The 15,560-nt window shown below is 48.6% G+C and overlaps 1 protein-coding gene across 4 annotated transcripts; it reads left to right on the forward strand.

The window, feature by feature from the left end:
• The first annotated feature begins 7,524 nt into the window (after positions 1-7,524).
• LOC122393966 (chromobox protein homolog 7-like) lies at positions 7,525-15,209 on the forward strand. Of its 4 annotated transcripts, none has more exons than XM_043390475.1 (2): positions 7,525-7,631; positions 13,605-15,209. In XM_043390475.1, exon 2 carries the CDS (start codon positions 13,635-13,637, stop codon positions 14,490-14,492), a length of 858 nt encoding a protein of 285 aa, XP_043246410.1. In that variant the 5' UTR covers positions 7,525-7,631; positions 13,605-13,634; the 3' UTR covers positions 14,493-15,209. The 4 variants fall into 4 exon arrangements, with proteins under 4 accessions (XP_043246410.1, XP_043246409.1, XP_043246412.1 ...); XM_043390474.1 differs by having other exon boundaries at positions 7,541-7,636; XM_043390477.1 differs by lacking the exon at positions 7,525-7,631 and adding an exon at positions 7,692-7,709.
• The last annotated feature ends 351 nt before the right edge of the window (positions 15,210-15,560 follow it).

Raw genomic sequence — 15,560 nt, forward strand, 5'->3', positions numbered from 1 at the left:
CAGGGCAGCTGATTCACTGATCTTTTGCTAACTGGATCTGGCAATCAGCTATCAGCATGGAACAAAGCTTCTGTCAGTTGTCACTTACAGCAAAAATAGCCAAAACAATTGCTGTAGTCACTTGTCAGAGCTGGGGCAACCACTACTTCTTACTGATATCAAGAAACAGTCTGGAGACTCTTCAGCAGGTACAATTAGAAGAGGGTGAACAAGCTCAAAGGTGTGGTTTACATGTGATATCAGCCATAAAATCCCTACACCAAGTGACTTAAGCACTTCTGAAATAAAATGGCAAATGCCTTCATTTTAGCTTGTGGGACTGGGGACCACCTCTTACACCTACCACTTACTAGTGCAGTAGCAGGGAAAACTGGTTGATAATTTTCCAGATGTTCAGCCATGGAATTGCTGTGTCCCAACTTCAACTAGGTACCTTTGGTACAAGTACAATGTTGTACTAAAAAAAAAAAATATTGTTGATCTGTACAGATCAAGATACAAAAGAAGTTTATAATTTCAGAGATTCTGCTGTCATTCTTTCATGGAAGGGATCAGGGCCTTGTTTCATGCCTTGATGCTACATGGCTGCTGGCCTGGCACCACATATATTGTGGTATTGGGTATCCATGGACACATCGACATCAGCAAACTCGGATGCTCTCCCATGTAAAAGAGTCAGAGCTTGTTAATGTTATCACAGAAACCCAATACCTTGGTACCACAGTATATGTGTAGATGAAGTACAGTTGGTAAGTTGGTAGGTTGTAGGTTGTAGGTTTTAGATTGGTAGGCTGTAGGTTTGTAGGTTGTAGGTTAAACTCACCTGTTAGGTTTCCACAACCTTGGCTCGTAAAGGAAGGAGTGGAAACCTATTGCGTGCAGAGACGCGCCAATTCCTTGGGTGGGCAGATGGCTGGACCTCAGGCAAGGAATTGGAATGGTGCGTCTGCATTTGGTATAACACTGAAAAAAGAAAACTGGTGCGTGTTTTAAGTGCCAGAATCCTAGACAAGATGATCAATTATGTAAATGAGAAAAGAGGGTACCGAAATGTGATACGTTCTCGGAAGGAAAGGTCAGGATAGGTAACCTAGGTTAGTCCACCCGGTCCAGCTCGAGAAGGGCGGGCAGCAGCTACCTAGGGGGTAAGGGCGGAATATGATAGGTAGCCCAGGCGCGTATAACCCCGCCCCAACTTGGGAAGGGTGGGGCGCTTACCTGGGGGGGGGGGGATGAAGGATGAGATGTGGATCGTTTGCCTTCTCTTATCCTGTGTGTTCGTACAATCTACTGCCCAGTGCGGCTTTCAGTCCCTTTTTAAACTGCACCAGGGACTCCTCGTTCACCAGCCAATCTGGGAGGGCATTCCAATCGCGCACGACTCTGTGGGTGAAAAACCGTGACCTTGCATCTATAAGACTCCGACACGTTTTTATCTTTCTACTATGCCCGCGCGTTCTGTTGTCGGCCTCCAGATCCCAGAGGATCTCCGGGGATATCTTACTGTGGCCGTGAAAAATCTTCCAGCATTTGATAATATCGGCTCGAAGGAGGCGTCCCTTCACAGAGAATAGGTCAAGTTCCTTTAGGCGATCACCATATTCCATATTGCGGAGCCCAATCACATTGCGAGTCCAGAGCCTTTGAACAGACTCTAATCTTTTGAGATCCTGTACATAGCCACTGTTCCAGATCGGTGACGCGTACTCGAGAATGGGGCGAATGTGAGATTTCAGTATATGAGTCATAAAGTCAGGCGAGCGACACCTGGTCGATTTCAAGAAATTGTGAGCAACTCCTCCAGCCTTCGCTGCTATGCTGGCACAGTGTTCATGGAATTTCATCTCGTTGTCGATGATAACACCCAGGTCACTACATGACGTAACGCAGGGAATTGTGTCACCAGCCAGTGTGTATGCACGGGGCTCGAAGTCATGGAATCGTCGCCTAAATCGTATGACGGCGCACTTCCTGAGGTTCATGCTGAGACCCCAAGACTCTGCCGTAGAGTGGAGCAAGTCTATATCCTTTTGTAGCGCCTCTTCACTGGTGTTGTGTTTATCGTTGTCTAGTTTGATAAATACTTTAAGATCGTCAGCAAAGATCTTATAACTGCACGACAAACTGGACGCAACGTGGTTGATGTAAACCAGAAAAAGAATGGGTCCTAAAACCGATCCCTGAGGAACGCCACTCCGAACCTCCGCAGCTGAACTCGTGGTGCCCTTAACAAGAACCTGCATCGTACGCCCCACCAAGAAATCTGTCAGCCATGTGATAAGTCGCCCTTGGACACCGACTAACCTGAGTTTTTCTAGAAGAATGGTATGGCGCACCACATCAAAAGCCTTTGAAAAGTCGAACAGAACTAGATCAACGGGATGGCCCAGATCTAAGGCTACAGTTACCTCATCGTAGGTCAGGAGTAGCTGGTCTTCCGTGGATCGTCCTGGACGAAAGCCGAACTGTTCGTCACTGAGGATCTGATTTGCAATGAAGAATGCGTAGAGCTCTTTGGAAATTATCCTTTCAAGACTTTTGCAAGATACAGACGTGAGCGATACTGGTCTGTAGTTCATTGGGTCGTTACGAGAACCCTTCTTAAGTATCGGTACGACGAGCGAGGATTTCCACGCCGAGGGCAGCGCTCCCTCCAGAAGAGACTGCCTGTAAATCATGAGAAGTGGTGTGCATAAAGTTGCAGCACATGCCTTAAGCAGGGCTGGGTGCAAGCCGTCCTGACCCATTGCTGAGTTCGGATCAAGGCTACTGAGCGTAGAATGTACGTCAATTAGGCTAATGTCAATGTCAGCCATGACAGTATCACTTCGCTGGTGAGCAGCTGGTTTATCTGGAATCGTCGTAGCGTGTATGCCAGTAAACACATGCAAAAAGCAGTCAGCCATCTCCTTGGGGTCGTCAGATATGGTATCAGGGTCGAGACGAAGAGGACCAACTGAAGAGCGAAGCTGCTTCTTGTGTCTAATGTAAGAGTGTAGCAGCTTGGGATTATCTCTAGACCTTGCTGGTTGGTAGGTTGGTAGGTTGGTAGGTTCAATGTTGTAGGTCAATAAGTAGGTTAGGTCAGGTTAGATTATGTTTTTTATCTTCACCGTTCTTCATCTTATAATCTTGATCTACACATTTTGATGTACTGATACCACCAGTCGGGTAGCTTCAAGCTGTGACCAGTTACACGACACACAGAGTCCAGATGGCAGCTTTTTAAGGATAGCAAGAATAGCCTTTTTTATTTTGACTGACAAAAGCAAATTAATGCTGTGTTTAATTGGCTGTGCCAAGTTACATTCAAATCACTTTTCATATCTACTGTGGAGCTCATGACAGTCAATTTTACCCCGCGTTCGATGTCTCTCGGACGACGAAGATTCTACGCCGTCCGGCCAATCCCGTCAAAGGTCAGCGGGGGCTCGGCTGCAGTTCTGGAACGTGATTGGCGGGACGGCGTAGAATCTTTGCCGTCCGAGAGACATCGAATGCGGGGTTAATGAAAGTACTTTGCAACCAAACTAATCAAACCCGCTTGGCAAAAATTTTGGTATGAGTATATATTAGGTCCGAGTGGACAATTGTGACGCTGTTGATACAAATATGTAACAGCAAAAAAAGGCTCTCTCTATCGTCTGGAGGTTTCGAAAGATGCTCTCCAGAGATGGCGCTAGTAAGTTTGGCTGATATGACGTCATGCTTAAAAGTGATGGGTTTTGTGAGATCAAATGTAATAATAGCTGAAAATTTTGTACTTTTGCTTAATTGAGAAAAAATAAATATACAATTGTTCAAAACAGCGTTTTCTTCATTCATCCTTCATTGTTTTAAGAGGAATATAGACAGTTTAAATCTTTTTTCTTGACCGCAATTCGCACACGCACTAAATTAAAAGCTGGAGTTTTGTGCGTTCGTAAATCGTGATTTGAGAAAATAAATTGACAATAATCTTTTGCGCTTTTGCTTTACAATCATTTTTCAATGCTAACAAATGCATAAATTATTCGAAAATAGGCATATCTTTGAAATATTATGATTTTCCACAAGCAAACTTTTCCAAAAACTTGAACTACTTACAACTGACGAACGCATCCAATAATCTGGATGTCTTAGGATGAGTTCGTCATTTTTTCCCAAGGAAATACGATACAGCTTAAGCTACTTTACCGATTTATAAGGGTACTTTTGCCAATGAATTAACAAATTAATGACAACAATTAATCTCATTATCAACCATACTCGGAAGAATTTCCTTCGCATAAGCGCGAACACATCCACGCTTTAATGAAAAGTAAGCCCTGTAGATGTCAGGACTGCTGTTTTATGTTTCGCAAGGTGGCGCAGCGCGCAGGGTAGCGAGGCTGAGGTCTCCAGAATCTCCACCACGATTTAGCTTGGAAATGGCCAATGGCGAATGTCTCGCCAAAAAAAAAAAAAAACGGACGCCCTTTTACACAGCTGCATAACGAGAATGAATTATTGGCATAGCTGACCATAGTCCCCTCCCCTCCCCACCCCAGCTCAATTGGAAATATAACCTATTTTCCTTAGTCAGTTATATTCTGACTAATTTCTCACTCTTCCCAGTAAACCTTAACATGCATGATCCAGATGTCCACTGCGTAAGTCGTGTGCTTGCGTAAGTGTGCCAACTATGTAGTGCTGCCTACAGTGCCTATAGTGCCTAATGCTTCCACCATTGTCGTTATAATTGGTGGTTCTCAGGTCAAAAGTTACACAGTGGTCTCAGAGAACAATCATTTCAACAAATTCACGATTCAAACCGTTGCATTCTACTTATATTCCGGTCAGTTCTGCTACTAAACGATTCCGGCAAAACACTCTTCAGGTTATGTATTATGCGAACCACCACACAAAATTCGCCCAATCAATGGTCAGTTATTACTGCTGGGCTGAACCGTCATACGCTATATAACCTATTGCAGTCAATATTTTCAGAACGATACCGACTGACGAAATACAACGTATTCACGGATTCGCACATACGTTGGCACCCATGTGGCTTGTCAGCAGCCGCACAAATTGAGATGGTACACCGTAAAGCATGCCTTTCCACACAGGCACAAGCACAGGGACACAAATTCTCAAAATCCAAACTTATTCCAATACTGGTCAAATACTAATAGGGCATAAAGTTTTGAGGTTTTCTCATGTTCATTCTTCTTTCAACACACGCGGCAGACTGCAGCAGAACATCTCAAAGAGCTTCGCTGGATGCAGTCATGAGCTGGGACACGGTTTGTGACCGATGACCGATCGGGGGTGCCAGCATCCTCCCGGCACGCGATGCACTGGCGTCTGGCCGCCGCGCAGTCGATGTCGGGGCACCGCTGGCATTCGCCGACAGGGTTCCATCCGATTCGGTGCATTGGTGGCAGCCCGAACAGTGACCCACGCGAAGCTGGTGGACGTCAATGGCCGATGAGCGATGCCCTTCCGCGACCGGCGGTGGCAGTCGGTCCCTCATGAAGAACAGATACCAGTCATGCGGTCAGTCGGCGACGGCGCGGTCGCGAGCCGATCTGATGGTCGCGCGGTAGGCGTTGCCGACGTCCACCGGGACCGTCGACTGGGGGAGCGCGGCCGCCTCTTGGCCGCCGCCTCTGGTCGGCGCGCTCGTTGCGCTGTGGGACGGCATCCACTGCAAGTCGTTCACTGTGAAGCGGTCGTTTGACCGGGCCTGGCAGGCAGGGAAAGGGGGCCTCAGATGAAGTAAAACCATCCCTCAGGCCAGCTGGCTCTCCACCTCACCATGGCAGATAAGCGGACACCCTCGTGATCATCGCAGCGATGATTGCCAATTGGTGTGTCATTATGGGAGAGGATGCCAGCCTCCTTTGCAAGATAGTCGGTCACAGTCAGTTCTCACTTCTCAGTTGAACCTCCAATGGAAACCCATCACAAAGTGGAGATCAGGGCGCCTCTCACACTGCAGCACACTCAACGACGGAGGCGCCATCTCATCACTTGCAGGTGGTTCTTGCCAGGAGCAATGCCAGCCACTCACATCAGGTGATAACAGCAGCGTACAACTGCAATCTTTAAGCATCTATGTTCTTTCTGGTTTTCTCCTGTTGAGATCCACTGCCATGCATGAACTTGATGGGCTTTTGTTGCACTCCTCCCATGTGCAGACAGGTTTCCGCTGAAACAAAGCAAAGCAAATGTGATTAATAATGGCCCTGTTTCACCACCCAGACACTGTGTGCACTGGTAGCTACGGCATACCATAGCGTCACTCAAATGACGTTGCATGTGATATCTAAGTTTATGATGAATCGCGTTTGGAACAGAGTGAGAGGTCCTGAAAAACCAAGTACCAAGAACAGAGGTTTGAGTTCAAATACTGCTAGCATGCTGCTGGCGCTGGCGCCACAGCGTGCTAGCGTTCTGGGATGCTGTCATAGCTTAGCGTCAGAGTGAAGTTTGTTGACACTGCCATGGAAACCCAATGCTCCGACACACACAGCGCACTGCAGTGCTCTGCCGTGAAACACCACCCATGAATAGGTATTGGTTGCATGGCTTGGATCGGAGCAGTGTGGCAGACAGTGATTTTAATTTTAATTGCGCTTCCTAGAGTTAACAAGTTGTTTGTGAAATTGCTATTCATTATTCCTATTACCATTGTCTAAATTTCACATTTCAAGACAGCACCAGCATTGACATGTTATCTAAAATAAGGTTTAGACTTCAGGTGGTCCCGGGTTCAGCTATTAAGTAGAAAAAGGGCAAAAATATGTCAAAAAAATATTTAAAAAAATACCTGCCTTTATCAACACCCCTCATCTAATCACATCTCAATACAATCAAACACAGCTGGGTTTAACCAGGGGTTTAACAACAAGGCCCGTTTGAATAACAATGTAATATTTTGCAACCGCTGCACCATTACTGTCACGTACGCTATCCCTAGATCGGTTGCTGGTAAGTAAGTGGTTGTCGTCATCAACTCGTCATGCAGCAGCTGATTGTGATGGGCGGGGCCTATTTTTATCCAGACGATAGAGAGAGCCCAAAAAAAAATTAGGTTTTAGGTTAGTAGGTTGTAGGTTTGTAGGTTTTAGGTTTTAGGTTGGTAGGTTTGTAGGTTAGTTAGGTAAGGTTGTAGGTTTGTAGGTTGTAGGCGCCACTAAAAAAAAGAGAAGAGTTTTAGTTGATCCATTATAGAGTTCAGTGAGTTTATCTTATCATACAGCGCTTATGCCTTATCAGCGGTCCAATGACGTACCACCTGGAACCAACCAAAAGTTTGAATCGAATAGTTCCAAAACTCGCTAGAATACTTTCAATTTTATGTCAATGTCAAGATGAATTCTTTTTGAAATATACCGCATTTCAAATGTGTTTAAACTTCATACATAGTTTTTGATGTATTTCATATTTTTAATGCATAAATTCAAAAAAATGCATGGAACATACATTTTTTAATGAGTTCTATGGCGTCATAATATATGGAAGATCGATTTACAATCTACAAAATTGTCGACAAAACTAAACCGTAAAACGCCGCCAAAGATCGTGCACTCGCGCGCTCGCATGCCTTGGTGGTAGAGTGCAGTGATTGATGCACATAAAGGAATTTTGTGTGAATACTCGGGGTAAGGTAAATTTAGCTTATTTTTTGTTGTAACCTCAACATCCTATAGACTTTGTGGTGTCTTGCATGTTAATTCTCAGTAATGTCCCATCAATTAAATGCTGATTTTCGCTACCTTAACCTGACACATTTTTGTCTGCGCAACTCGTCATTCTTCTACCTTTTTTGTTGTAAAACTTCATTGTGTCTAACCAGGAACCTACGGGCGACCTTTGAGAGGCGTGGTGGCAGACATGAGGACAAACGTGAAGGGCTTCTGGCGCTACACGGGATCTCGACTTCACACTCCTCCCCGTGGCCCAGTGGATAAGGCGTCCGTCTCCTAACTCGGCAGTGAGTTCGCGGCCGAGAAGCTCCACGCCGTTTGAACCGCGTTCCTATATTAAGCCAGCTGGCAACTGGTGTCCTGGTGAGACAGGGCCACACTAGACCCGGGAGGACCGTGTCGCCATCTATCCGCGGCACGTTAAACTTTCGATCCAAATTATCGCCGGGCGCAGGCAAGGCGGGGTGGGGTGGTGGGTCTGTGGTGTCATCATCATCATCATCATCACGTTTATTAAGAAACAAAAGAATACACAAAATCAAGATAAGTAAGAAGATAAGTGTCATTCGCAACAAGCTCTGCTTAGCAAGGCACCCGGGCCCATAGCACACCCATTCATCCATTCAGTCAAAATTTCTTTTAAAAAAATGCGAGTGGAGGACCTGCAAGCAGAGGATGGATCCATGGATCGCGAGAGTCATGACAAGGCCAACCTACTGAACCACTATTTCCACAGCATCTTCACATCCGAAGACCCGGCCCTGCCAACACCACCTTCTGCCTTCACGGGTCCCTTGCTAGACACCATAGACGTTAGCCCAAGGGTGGTCAGAGACAAGCTGCTGAAGCTTAAATCTGACAGCTCTCCAGGACCGGATGGATTGCACCCAAGGATACTGAGTGAGACGGCGACCATTATGGCTGAACACTGGGCACAGCTCTTCCGCCACTCCCTGGCCAGTGCCACCCTATCCACCGACTGGTGCAAGGACGACATAGTCCCCATCTTGAAGAAGGGTCCTAATCACTACCCGGCCAACTACAGACCCGTAACACTGACTGCTGTTCCTTGCAAAGTTCTTGAATCATTGATCCGTGACCAGATGATGGAGTACCTGACCTCTACTGAGCAGCTAAGGAAAAAACAAAGGGCATCATCGTGATCCTCTCGTCAATCCGCATTGAATGATATATATGTTGACCTCAAAAGGTCAAGGTCAAATGTTGACCTCAGGTCACATGAACTCCAGGGCCCTGTTTCACCGGTGATAGCAGCACGCTACTATCAAATTGCGCGAGCTGACGTAATGTGATGACCTCACACTCATGATGTTTCGTGTAATTCGTGAGCTTTTTCATAGCTACGTTTGGAACAGAGTTGCCGTCTCGTTGAATGCGTTTGATACATTCGCACGGCCGTGAAGATGTTAGCAGCAATATTTGATGACATCACACAGTTTGACGACGCCATGGTTTGTAGATGTTTCCATGGAAACCCAATTTGACACGTGTGATAGCGTGCTGCTATCACCGATGAAACGGGCCGAGGTCATCATGTATATCATTCGATGCGCCTTGACGAGCTGAACACAATGAGACCATCCGCGCGACTGTATCTTGTTCCTGTACGGAGTTATTGGCAAAAAACCTTTGGTGACCTTTGATGACGTCACATGACCTTACAGCTGCCCAACAGCAAAACAGACCTCAAGGCAGTGAAGGTTGATCGTATATGAAGTCATGTATGGTTTATGGGGCCATTCCGACCCGTTTTAGTGGTAAAAACAAGGAGTTGATTTTCCTCCATTGACTTATACCTAATGGGAGGTCGAGAAATTGACCTGACCTTAGGTCATCGATATCAAAATTGCGAGCTATACAAATTGTAGCTACTAATGACCTTTATAACGTCCTGCGACTTTCAAAGGCCTCCGACATCTACTGTAGCTCTGGCACGGTGACAAAGTTGCAAAAAAGTGATTTGAGGTTGGGTCATTCAAAGTGACCTGGTACCTGACCTTAAAAGTTAGGAGGTTCGAACTTGCACGCCATGTGTAAAATTGATGAGAGAATAGTCGTAACAAATTTCGCGGTGCGTACGCCGTACGGCGCTACGCTCCGCGGTTTTCCCGCTATCTCGAAAAACCTCAGGGGGGGGGGGCGGATGTCCCCCCCCCGTCGGTTCGCGGGTTAAATTCTCAGTACTGGACGTGGCACAGATCCATAACCAGCTTGGTTGCATGGCTCCGCACCCAATCAACCAGTTGCTAGTCCAGTTCCACCCTGTTGAAGGGACCCTAGACTATGTTCCTGATCTCAAACTTAGGTTGGACCAGCTGGGCCTTGAGCAAATTTAGAGCTGATCTGTCAAGCAAGTGGAAGGACCGACACATCACTACCATCACATAAGATCCCTTCCTTATAGCCAAAGCAGCCCGCTTCAGCCAGTTGATCTGAACGTCTGTGGGGGCGCCAAGGTCTCTTTCAACTTCTGACTCTGTGACAGTTGTATCAGCCATCCGCTATATGTGGTGCTGGTTGCCCCTGCTGATGTGCCAGACTGGAGAATACATGCTATGTCAAATATGTCTGGCGTAGTGGCCAAATTGTGCCAAAAATTTCAGTGCACGTCCAGCGTAACTTTGTACCTATGCGCCGAATTCAGCGCATGGCGGCCGCTGAATTTTTCGGCGAATGGCGGTCATTTTTTTTTTGCGGCACGCTGGTCAATTGAGCAGCAGATTCGCTCGCTCTGGAGACGGTTCCGGATGAGACGGCCCCGCCGCGGTCGTCGCGTGCTCCGACTCGCGAGCCGCCCTGAGTCTACTCAGCGGAGGAGCGGCCGCCCAGGTGAGGCCTCCAGCCTCAGTGCGAAGAAAGGTATGGAAGACCTTGTTGAATATCACCAAGCGTCGTGCAGTACCTAATCCTGCAGTGGGTTCCTGCCCACCGCGGGATCGAGGGGAATGAGCGCGCGGACGACCTGGCGAAATAAGCGGCCGCCCTGCCCTTGGACGCCCGCTCGCTGACCCGAGCGGTTCAATGTGCGGCCTCGCGTCAATAGCGCGACAACTGGCCCGAGTCACTATTCAAGCCACTCTTTGGGAGCACGCTGCCGCTCCCCATCCCCGGAGAGGACCGGGAGGCCGTCGTTTCGGTGCACCAGATGAGGGCTGGCGACTGGGGCCGCTCGCTTCAGTACGTGCACTGAATCGGCCGTCTTCCCTCCGCGGCGTGCCAGCGGTGCCCGGACAAACGGTGCCCCGCGGCGCTCTGCGCCGTGTGCTGAGAAGAGGCTGATATCCTGGAGCACGTGCTGTTCCGCTGCCCGGCCTTCGCTGCCGCTCGCCAGCCTCGAACCCACCGCTCCGCCGATTTTTGTGGCTCCGGAACTTTCAGCCCGCGCATTGTTTCTCAGCACAACAATACAGTGCGCTACGCGTATTGTGGTATTAGATCAACTATTTCGGACGCTCAAACATGGGACAGCGTCCAAGGCCCCGGAACGCTCTGTCTGGTTGATATAGCCTCGGTCGGTAATGTCGGTATATGTGCGCAAGTGCTTTATATAAGTGTTAATTTTGGCGCAAATAGTCACCCAGCTTCCGGCGCAAATCATGCAGAAATATTAGCGCAGAGTCGCTTGCGCCGAATTTCAGCGCATGAGGGTCTCACGGGCGTCTGGCATAGTGTACGGATGTTTTCCAGTCTGGCTGATGTGGAGCACCTTGCTCCTTCCAAGAGTTAACAACCTGCAACCTGTTTGTCAACTCGTGAAGTGTCATGTTATGGTCCTTCTGTAGAGGTGCCGACTGCCGAGTCAGACAGAACAATGAACATATAGGTCAGTAGAGTTTGCCGTCATCTACAAATATCTTTATCCCACATGTAACCAGTGGCCCCAGCGAGTAATTCACATACGGTGTGGTGGACCTAATGGAGCAAGGACTGAACCCTGGGGAACACTGCTTAGTACAGAAACCCAGCCTGACTTCCTACTTCCATCAGTAACTCGCTGCTTCCGCCCTTCTAGGTAGTAGGTATGCACCGATCTATCTGAAGATTTTGCCTCTGATGTTGTAAGCCTCTACTTTTCTCAGTAGCCGTCTAGGTGGGTGGGACGGACCGTGTTGAACGCCTTGACCACGTTTAGCCGTTTAGGTATATGACGTCAACAGGCTGGTTGCTCTCGAATCTCGATCATGATCTCCATTCATTGACTGTTAGCATCAGCTGAGCAGGGCAGGACCTGCATAGACGGACCTGTATCTCCCGTGCATCATTTTCTTCAGTCACTTCAATAATACGCCAGTACAGCGGTTCAGCACGATACTACTTACCACAAGGGCCAGCATGGCAGTTGGCACCATGCGAATTCCTCACCATGGTAAATCCGCATTGGACCGCGTACCGGCAGAGTGCCCGCGATGCCAATGAGATCTTGTCATGATTACCATCCTTTGCAATCTGGCTTCTCAGCCTTTTTCGGTCTTAAATTCGAACCGGAGGACCACGCATGACATGGTCTCGAGGAACAGGTCACAGGTCAAAGGTTATATAGGACAGGGTAATAAAATTTACAGAGTAGGCGTAAATTTCATAACATTGATGAACTAGAAGGTACTGAAGATTTCGCGGCGATATGCCGCTTTTTGCGCGAGTTATTCACGAAAACCGGGAAGAGGGGGTCCGTTCGAACCCCCCCCCCCCCACACACACACACACTACGTACGACGGTCAATGTACAGTGTACACACTGACTGCAAATTGCAATTCCATGACAATGTCTAGGTATCTCAGATTATTCTTAAATCCGGCCGGACCATTTAGGCCTGCAACTATTTATTGGTCCATAGGCATTAGGCATGCCTGTATGTACGCAAGGTGTGCAGAGAAGCAGTGGTTTCCGCATGCGATAGGATGAGCGATAAACGATAAACGATAATTATCGCTGTTAAGTAAATCGGTTATCGTTATCGTTTATCGCTAAATTTTCAAAATTATCGCTCATCCACTTATCGCAAGTTACAAAAATTATGAACGATAAACGATAAAATGTAAAACGGGATGATGGAAAATGGAAGACGATCGACAGTGTATGCTGCGCGACAGTATGTGTGTGCAACCTGTTGCCATCTGTCAAGTACCTACAGATCTGTCAGACGGTCGACGGGTGTTATAAATTTGCGCGGCGGACCGGGCAGAGGTCAGTCACAGCGGGGTCCACTCCCGCATATCTGGGGGAGTGAACAAGTATATAAATGAACTTGCTCCAGAAAGTCAAACTCAGCATAAAAAACTACGCCAACTTGGCTCAGGTTTCCGTCTTTGGCTACTTTCGAAATAAGAACATGCTCGTTGCGTCACTGATCTAATTATCATAAAATATTTAAATTATGGAGATTTCAAACTACATTAAACAAATTACTGCTCTTGGTCTTCACCAAGGGCAACATGGCCCTCCTGGAGGCTATCTTGAAGAGGGAGGAGAAGGAGGCCAAAACTGACACAGAGCATGAGACAGATGCTGAGATTGACTAAAATGTGTTTTTGTCCTTTTTCTTTACTTGTATGATCCAGTATTGAGTATATACTGCAAATAAACTTTAAGTACACTTATTTTAGCTGTATTTCTTATCGCTTTTGTTATCGCTGTTAAAAAACAATTATCGTTATCATTTTATCGTTACTCGTTTCGTTATCGCTGTTAAAAAACAATTATCGGTATTGTTTTATCGTTTATCGTCTCGTTATCGCAGTTAAAAACAATTATCGTTATCGTTTTATCGCTATCGCTGTTAATTTTTTTTTTTATCGTTTATCGATATCGCTTATCGCAGTTCCGAAAATTAGTTATCGCGGAAAGCACTGCAGAGAAGGTCTATGGTTGGTCACTAATTGTAACCTTTTCTCTGCTGTTTGTTACAGCTGCGAGTAACCCATAACAATAACCAGATCATGTCTGACAAAATGGGAGGTCTGCCGAGCGGCGTTTACGCTGCCGAGGGCATCCAGAAGCGCCGCTACCGCAAGGGCCGTGTGGAGTTCCTGGTAAAGTGGAGGGGCTGGAGTCCCAAGTACAACACCTGGGAGCCGGAGGAGAACATCCTCGACAAGCGGCTGATCGACGCCTTTCAGAGCAAGGAGAAGGAGCGCGACGGCGCCACGCCGAGCCGGCGGGGACCGCGGCCGCGCCGGCTGCGCGACTCCGAGGACCGCGCCTCGGCTTCGGAGCGCGCCGACGCCGAGGAGCCGGCCGAGCCGGAGCCGGAGGACGAGCCCGAGGAGAAGCCGGAGCCCGAGCGGCCCGGTAAACGACGCGCCGAGCTGCTCAACGATGCTGGCAAAATCGGCGTCACCATCTCGACCACCGGTGCGCGCTCGCCGCCGGCCAAGCTGGCCAAGCTGTCGCCGCGCCGGGCCTCCACCGAGGCGGGCGACGCGCCGCCCAAGTCGCCCAAGATCAAGATCATCCCGCCGCGTCCGCCGGAGCCGGCCGAGCGGAGCCGGCGGCGCGCCGAGCCGGCCGACGACCAGCTGGTGCTGCCGCCGTCCGAGTTCTGGCGGCGCGTCAACCCGCTCATGGACCACATCGTCATCACGGATGTCACCGTCGACTCCGGCACGGTCACCATCCGCGAGTGTCCAACCGCCGAGGGCTTCTTCCGCGGCTCCCCGGCGCCGGCCGCCGCTGCCGCGGCCACGAGCCCCGCGATTCCCGCGGACGCCGCCCCCGTGCCCGCGCCCGCCCCAGCCTCCGCCGCTCCCGATACCCAGACGAACACTAATGCCGAGTCGGGCCGGCAGCCTGCTTAGTGGCGTTGTGATGGCTCCCGGTGGCTCGGTGGCCTCCCTCCGCTCTGCGTCGTGCTGTGTGTGCGCGGAGGAACCCAGTGGAGTGTGAGCCTTGTATATCAGTAATCGTGAGCTATTTTTGATGATTGTATTGTGCGCATAGTGGTTGTGTGAGGGCTCTTCATCAAACCGGATTGTTTGTTGCTGTCGCTCGCATTTTTGAACTGTGCGTGTCATGGTCACGCAAAAGTATCATGAACTTTCTTCGTTGTGCTTCTTTGGGTGCATACATTCGGAAGGAATTCGACGTACCCCGCGCTGGCGTACCGGGGGTTGCGTATTTGGGTGAGCGGTTCGCGATCGTGGGCAGAGACACATGCCAATGAAATCGTGCGAAAATGTAATCGAAGCTAAGCAAGTCAGTTCGCTGAACTATGTGTGTGGTCTTTCGCTTGTATGGAAGTAAGGTGTTCAGGGCGCCTGGGCTATCTCGAAGGGAATGCGTGGTTGGTGAATTGCCTACCATGGAATTCGTGACAATAAACCAGCTGTGTATGATGTATCCGGCTGTCCCCGCCAGACTGGTCGCGAAGTAGGTCACCGGGAGGAAAGAACAATGAGGTCGAGCGTCTGCCCACAGGCGCGGCGTGTACTTTGAGTTCGATGTATACCATGCTAAGGCTGTAAGCGCCGCACTTGTACAAAAAGCTGCTAATAAACTGTATGGTCATCAGCCAGTGCCGTGGTGTCTGGGCGTATGTGATCTTTTGAACCTTACCAAACGTTTTTTTTACCAACATATTATTTATCTATTAGGTACCAACTACCAGCCTATTAAGTACCCGCGGTTGCCGCAAACGCTGCAAACGTGTGTTGGCAAGTCTAGTCTAAACGGTCGTGCCACGTGGAGGACATGGGTGCCTATATTGTGTCGGAACTATTACAGATTGCTTCTAGTTTTATTCACCAACGGGCATAAAATATGGATAATCTCATCTGTGGAATAGCTAGTCCTTTGAAGGAATATTGCCGTCCGCTGGTCCACTCTCTTCCAATCTGTGTGCCGGACTTGTCACTTGCGATTCAATG

The sequence above is a fragment of the Amphibalanus amphitrite genome, unplaced genomic scaffold, assembly GCF_019059575.1.
Source record: "Amphibalanus amphitrite isolate SeventyFive unplaced genomic scaffold, NRLGWU_Aamphi_draft 000566F_arrow, whole genome shotgun sequence".
Taxonomy (NCBI): domain Eukaryota; kingdom Metazoa; phylum Arthropoda; class Thecostraca; order Balanomorpha; family Balanidae; genus Amphibalanus; species Amphibalanus amphitrite.